Source organism: Octopus sinensis, linkage group LG1, assembly GCF_006345805.1.
Source record: "Octopus sinensis linkage group LG1, ASM634580v1, whole genome shotgun sequence".
In the NCBI taxonomy this organism is placed as follows: domain Eukaryota; kingdom Metazoa; phylum Mollusca; class Cephalopoda; order Octopoda; family Octopodidae; genus Octopus; species Octopus sinensis.
The window spans coordinates 134,584,642-134,592,141 of NC_042997.1; the positions used below are offsets into that span (position 1 = coordinate 134,584,642).

Consider the following 7,500-nt stretch of genomic DNA (forward strand, 5'->3'; position numbering starts at 1 on the left):
GACACCTGTTGTTATGTGCTGTTATTTGCATTTGTATTTGTATAACATTTGTCCTGTTTTTCCGTTCTTGTTTTCGTATGCATTCGTTGCTTTATTCCAAGGAATCTAATGGTCTTAGCTTAGTTTTTCCTTAGGACTGGCCAGTTTGGATCAATCTCGAGTATAACCAGCCGAAATCGCAAAGATAAGCTGGAACTCGACTGAGGAAAGGAAACTCCGAATGACCGGTCCTTACTTTATTTGTATCGTCTGTCTGGATGTTTTGCGTTCTTGTCACATTTTTGTAGTTGTATGTGTATGTATATATATATATATATATATATATATATATATTATTGAAAGAGAGAGAGAGAGGGTGAGTGATAAGTTTGAGATACAGAGAGATTGTGTTTGGTTAATATGTTAACGTTTGAGATATTTGAATAGCCGATACTATATATATAGCCGTGCAGGTATTGAAAATGCTATGGTATTTGTGGCAGGAAAGAAAGTTTAGTTTAAACTATTAATTCTTTGAGAATATGACCAGCCACGTTTTAAGATAATAACTATATAACTGCTAATGTTATGTGAATATGCAACTGCTGGTGATTTTAATAATGATAGGAATAAAAACAATTTGTTTTCTGATGCTATGTGAACATAAACTATTTTAGCGAAGCATGGTTTACATAAATACATTAGCAATTGACTTCAACCGATATTCTTGAAATGAAAAACAGTCTAACATGGCTACAAAGTCAACGTCGCTCACTCTGTTTACTAAATTAATTAAGGGTAAGAATAAAGGATTAATTGCGCTCAAGATTTTGCTTGGTAGAATTCTTGTCAAGAGATGAAATTATTGCATCTGAAAAAGTAGTTATTTTACACATAGAAATACGTAAATTCCTTATTTCTGCTACATTGATCCCGCCAATAAAGAGTTGGTTCTCTTAAATGAGCTTGATAATGTAAAATTACACGCAACATAACATATATATATAAAACTTAGATAAAACTTAGATATGTTTCGACCAAAGATTGGTCCAGGCCATGCCTAACTTAATAGCACCACCTGGTAGGATTATTCGAATCCTGTTTAAGTCAAGTTTTGTTTATGGTCCATTCAAGTAGTGAGTTCTTGTTGAGTGAGTTGTATCCAATTATGGGTGGCTTATCTGGTATTCTTTGAAGGAATCTATCCAGACTCCGTTTAAAGTTGATGGGATCCTTTTCCTCTTTGATCTCCCTCGGGACAATGTTAAATAGGGCAGGGCCTGTTGAGGAAAAGAAATTATGTTGCAATGTACATGTATGCTGTGATCTTGAATTGGGCAGGGGACGTATGGCCCGTGGTCTCAGTCTTGGATTAACCTTGAAGCTAATGTTTAGGTCGTTTGGGCAAAGTTGGCGGTATATTCTCCACATCGTACAAATGATGTACCGCTCACGGCGACGCTGGAGAGAGTAGAGTTTCAAGGTTTTAAGGCGATCCCAATAATCGAGAGCAGCCATGCCTTCAATTCGTTTAGTGAGTGCCCTCTGGGGTGACTCAATCCTGGAGATGTTTTGTATGGGGAGACCACAGTGGGCAGCAATATTCAAGGTGTGGCCGTACAAAGGAGGAGAAAAGTGGTATGATGACACCTTGTTCTCTGGACCGGATAGTTCTTAAGATCCAGGAACTCATCCTACGAGCTATATCGACCTTCTTGTTGATGTGTGCACTCCAACTGAGATCGTCATCAACAATTACACCCAGGTCTCTGATATTGTTAGAGGCTGTGAGTGGTTCCCCTGAAGGAAGAGAGTATGGCTGTTTTAGTGAGGAATTTCTTCCAAAATGCATCAGCTCAAATTTTCCCTCATTCAGTTGCATTTTGTTTCTGTCTGCCCATTGACTCACATCATATAGATCAGACTGGAGTTGAGTTCGGTCTGCTTCTTCATTGACGAGTTGCTGGAGCTTAGTGTCATCAGCAAATATTTTCACTTTACACTTGACACTGGAGAGGTCGTTTATGTAAATTATGAAGAGTAGCGGACCCAAGACAGTCCCCTGGGGAACACCGCTGGTGACTTTTGCTGGGCTTGAGTGGACTCCATCAACTACAACATGTGTTCTATTCGCCAAGAAATACTTAATCCAGTGTGGAACTTTTCCAGGGATTCCAACATTTGCCAATTTTGAGAGTAGGATATTATGGTCTACCCTGTCGAACTGAAGTCAAGATATATGACATCAGAGTTCGAACCTGTTCCCAAGGCTTTGAGTACATCTTCAATGTGGTGTAAGAGCTGTGTTAGACAGTCCCTGCCACAGCGAAAGTCATGCTGATTTGCATTTAGGAGTTTGTGGGTCTCCAGGAAGTCAGCTATCCTTGATCTTAACACTCTTTCAAACACTTTAATGATGTGGGAGGTGAGTGAGATTGGGCGATAGTTGACTGCGAGGGATCTGTTTCCCTGTTTGAAAACCGGGATGACCGACTGGGATAGAAACTGTTTCGGCATATAACCTGCGTCTAACGAATTTCTCCAGAGGTTGGTCAGAGGGACTGCAAGTTGGTGTCTACATTCCTTCAGGAGACTAGCGGGGAATCTATCAGGGCCTACAGCAGAGTAGTATTTGACCTCATTTATTGCTGCTACGATTTCAGTGGCAGTGAAGGTTATGTCTGAGATTTTATGTTGGGAGTCAACTTCGTTCGCTTCTCTTACGTCAATATCAGTGGGAACACTAAAGACAGAGCAGTATTGTTTCTGCAGTATTTCTGCCATTTCTTTAGCATCGTGTTGGTGAATGCCGTTATCATCAATCAATGGCCCAATGGGTGAGACAGTGGTTCTATGCTTATTTGCATAAGAATAGAACACTTTTGGGTTCTGTTTGATGTTTTTGATTATCCACTGTTCCTCCACAGCTCTTTGATTTTCAATGGAGGTTTTCATGTCGGTCTGCAGATGAAGTTTTTCCAGCTCTAGCCTTTTCATTGTTGTTGAATGTGGATGTTGTGTGTGGGAATATTTTAATTGGTTGATTTTTTTTGTTGAGTCTTTTAATGCGCCTGATGAGTGTTTTTTTCTTTTTAGGGAGCCGGTTTCTGTTTGTGTTAGTAGATTTCGTGGGAGCGTGTTTAGAGCATGTATAGGTGACAATGTTTTCAAAGTGCTGCCACGCGTTCTCAATATGGGAGGAATTGAGAGTAAAAGACCAGTCGATGGAAGACAGATCCTTTCTGATTGCTCCCCAGTGCGCTTTGTGGAAGTTTATGTTGTCAAATGGGTGCCATGGAGTGGGATTGGCTGGTTTGGTTTTTATATGTTGGGAATTAAAATTGCAGAGTAACATGTCGTGGTCTGAGAGGAGAGTTTTTTCAACTGAAATACTGTGAACGAAGCTAGAGTGATTGGTCAATACCAGATCCAAGGTCGTTTTATTCTGCCTCGTTGGTTCGAGCACTAGCTGAGTCAGGAAGTATTCATCCATCAGATTAAAGAGCAGTTCTGTTGCTGCTCTATCTGATGTAGAGCACTTGCCTAACTTCAGAGTATTTGTGGGCCAGTTCACATGAGGGAGGTTAAAATCACCCATCACTAGTATGTTTCCGGAGTGGTACTTCCGAAGGAAGGACTTGACTTTGCTAAGGCACTCTTCAAAGCACTTTAGAGGTGCCTGGGGAGGCCTGTAAAGACCAACAATGATTATGTCCTTGGCCTTGCTGAATAGTGATACCGATTCACAGTAGCCATTGGAAAATATGTCCTTGGCATCAAGTGAAAAGGAGTCATGGATAAAGATGGCTGTCCCTCCCTTATTTCGGTCTGTACGATCCACACGAACAATGGTGAAATATTTTATTTTCACCTCGGCGTCCATATGGGTGTTGTTCAGGTGAGTCTCTGTAAGGATAAAGAAAGGGAAGCAATGTGCCGTTTCGGCAAGCCAACTCTCTATATATGGGATCTTCCATTTTTGGGCAGTAATTGATGGGTTGAGGCCACGTACATTTAACAGGAATGTCGAGGTAAGGGAAGTTTGATGTTTGCATTGTTCTAAGTTATATTTTATGATGTTCATTGGTAACAATGTGGGTAGTTCTTGTATGGAGCTGTGTGTGTATGATTTTCTTGTTGGTAATGGGTGTGTGGTCCTTGTGATTTGCATAGGTGGTTTCTGATAGCTTGTTGGATCTCCTGGCTTAGGTCGGCCTTCATATTTTCTAGGTATGTCAGTAAAAAAGAGTTACCTCTTTGGTTTTCCACTTGGTCAGATGATACATATTTCATGTTGGCGTTATTTTGGTGTTTTTTCATGGTTCTGTACGTTGTTTGATTGTAGGAGGGGAAACTTGGTTGTATTTTGTTCTTGTTGTTGTCTTAGATTTCCCCTGTTCTTGTTTATATTTATTCTGTGATCGTTTTGTGCCCTTCAGATGATGGTGGTTGCATTCTGGGTTCAGGCACATCCTTTGTGACACAGAAGTTTGGCACAGTTTAGGATGGAATAAGGTGCATCCATTGTCTTTTGTGCATCCGTATTTAGGATCAGGACCATGAACTCTGTATTTAGGACAGTATTTGGGGTGGAGGTGGGGGCAGTTTTTTCCCGTTATACCATATGGACAATATTGACAAGTTTAATCAGAAATGTAAATGGAAGAATGTCGTCATGTCCAGAGACATTCAGTAAAGTGTAAAATAATTGACAAAAAGATCTGTGATGTTTTTTTATACAAATATATTTTATTAAACGGCAAATTAGTATGATAATAAATTGATACGTACAATGAATGATTATTTGTAAGATTGCCTTATATATTATAAAAAATATTTTACGTGTTACATAATATTAAATATCATTACAAAAATAAACGTGGGATTTGCGCTTAAGAAATGAAACGAATGCTTAAGAAATGAAATGAACGCATTAATTACTGGAAATAATTTAATAAAACTAGCTATTTATCGCTTTCGTCTTTGAACACAGGGTTGCTGATATGTGAGACAATGAATAATCAAATAAATAATACTAGATAATACTATCATTACTTATTTCAGTAAATCGAAAAATTTAAAGCAAAGTTGGACGTATCTGGAAATGGCTTGAAATCAGTCAATAGGGTTTTAAATAAACAATGCATGGCATTGCTAATTTCGAAGTTTCTGCTAAAACAGCAGCTTATCACCTTTACGTATCAATTTCTGATCAAGACACAACGTCGACAATTTGAAGGAAATAAAGTGACAATTTTATAGACCATAGTACATCAGTGGTGCTCTGTTGTATCGACCTTCATAGAACGAAAGTTAATGTTGATAGTAGTAAGTTGTGAAGCGAAAATGTAAGGAAGGAAAATAAGTGCTTCCATGTATTTTATTTCGTTCTAACGATTCTGTCAGCTCATCCTCTTATCATGTTTTAATATTAAGAAATATGAAGGCAGTGAGCTAGTATAATCGTCAGCACGCCGGAGAAAATACTTAACGGTATTTCGTCCGTTTTTAAATTCTGAGTACAAATTCTGCCATACATCGTTTCTTGGTCGATTATATTGTTACCAATTGATTAATGATGTTCGATTTAATCGATTTAATCGACTTACCTCCCGAAAATCCTAGTCCCATTACAACTTTTGAAACCAATATTAAGAAATAGGTAGGTGGAGAGCCGGCAGAATCACTAACACACTGAGCAAAATTCTTAGAAACATTTCGCCCAACGTGATGTTCTGAGATGAAATTCTGCCGAGGTCGACTTTGCTATTCACCCATTCGGGGTCGATAAAATAAGTAGAATTTGAGCTCTGGTGTCGATGTAATGGATATACTTCTTCCGCTGAAAATGGTTGCTTTTAGCCAAAATTCGAATTCAATATTAAGAAATAGGCTATAAGCATGTAGCAATATTTGTGAATGTGAAAACATGAAGTACATGTGTGTATAAAAAATACAGTGGCTCTACGTTTTGCCTAGTTTTATGCTTTTATATGATGGTAATATGCACACGTACACTGAAATAACATTGTATATTTAGATTGATATTATTAACAATTTTAAGCGATGTTGTAAATAATGTAAATAGCAATATATATATATATATATATATATATATATATATATATAATGGTATTTTTGTATAAGCTTAAAGCTTATAGCGATTATTATGCAATGACGAAGGAAAATAGTCTAATAAAGAAGCATATAAGCCCTCGACAGAAAAAAAGAAGTCGTTCCTATCCGCCATAGAAGACGTACGTATCTTCATACATAAATACACACGTACGTACGTACGTACGTATGTACCTACCTACCTAACTTCATACATACATACATACATACGTACATACATACATACATACATACATACATACATACATACATACAAAGAGCCCAACCAAAGCCTTCTTTTTCTGTCGAGGGATTATATGCCCCTTTATTAGACTATTTTCCTAAGTCATTGTACGGTGATCAACATAACTGTTAAGCCTATATAAAAATAGCATTATTATTATTTACAGGATTATAAACTCGGCGCCGTACGAAAGAAACCATTCGCACCGAAATATATATATATATATATATATATATATATATGTTAAAGTGTAAAAATATATTAATGAAAAGTGCTTAAAATTAATTGGTAGTTGTGTACAATGACCGACGAAAAAGATGAAATTAAATGCAGTTAATGCATGAGAAATTTTTAAATGAAAAATGCAGTGAAAAATATGAAAAAATGTATACTAAAAAATACTCTTTTATTGCCATAGAAGACGTACATACTTTCATACATAAATACATACGTACCGACATACCTATATATATAAGTGTAAAAATATATAAATAAAAAGTGTTTATATATAAAATTGATTGGATGTTGTGTACAATGACCGAAGAAAAAGACGAAATAAAATGCAGTTAAAACATGAAAAATTTTAATTTAAAACATGTTTTTAAGATATGAAAATGTATATTAATAAAATACTCTTCTATCCCCATAGAAGACGTACATACCTTCATACATAAATACACACGTACCTACCTACATACATACATACATACATACATACAAAGAGCCCAAATAAATTGTGGTAAGTTATACATAGTATAACATAACCATATCGTTCGAATGTGAATAATCTTTCCGTTAGTCTTTACTTTTCCTCGATATACGATCGATTTTCCGTACACATACACAGGCAACCGGGATCATAATTTTACTCGGCTTATATATGTAGAAACCGTTAAAACATTTTCGAGTTCGTTTAAGTATCACTGTTTTAGTAGATACTGTCACACATTGGTAGTTTTTGTCAGTGTCTAGACAATCTTTACAACGACACACGACTTCAGTTCGTAGTGGAGGATAAACTCTTTTGTTATAGATAGATTTCAGGTACCAAGGACACGTGGAACGCTTGCGGAGAACACTGGAATTAACATAAGATGTAGGGCAAGTCGTATCCAACTTAGGATGTGGTGTTGTTGTGAGTGGAGCTATTTTATCTGTGTAAA

General features: G+C 36.9%; 1 protein-coding gene across 1 annotated transcript in view; it reads right to left on the minus strand.

Moving 5' to 3' along the window:
- Window positions 1–7,010: 7,010 nt before the first annotated feature.
- LOC118764297 (interleukin 17-like protein) overlaps window positions 7,011–7,500 on the minus strand; it is a 3,833-nt gene continuing 3,343 nt past the window's right edge. The window contains exon 2 of the mRNA XM_036504878.1: window positions 7,011–7,500. This exon is cut by the window's right edge and continues 136 nt beyond it. Coding sequence (XP_036360771.1) covers window positions 7,133–7,500 — 368 coding nt within the window. The 3' untranslated portion in view covers window positions 7,011–7,132.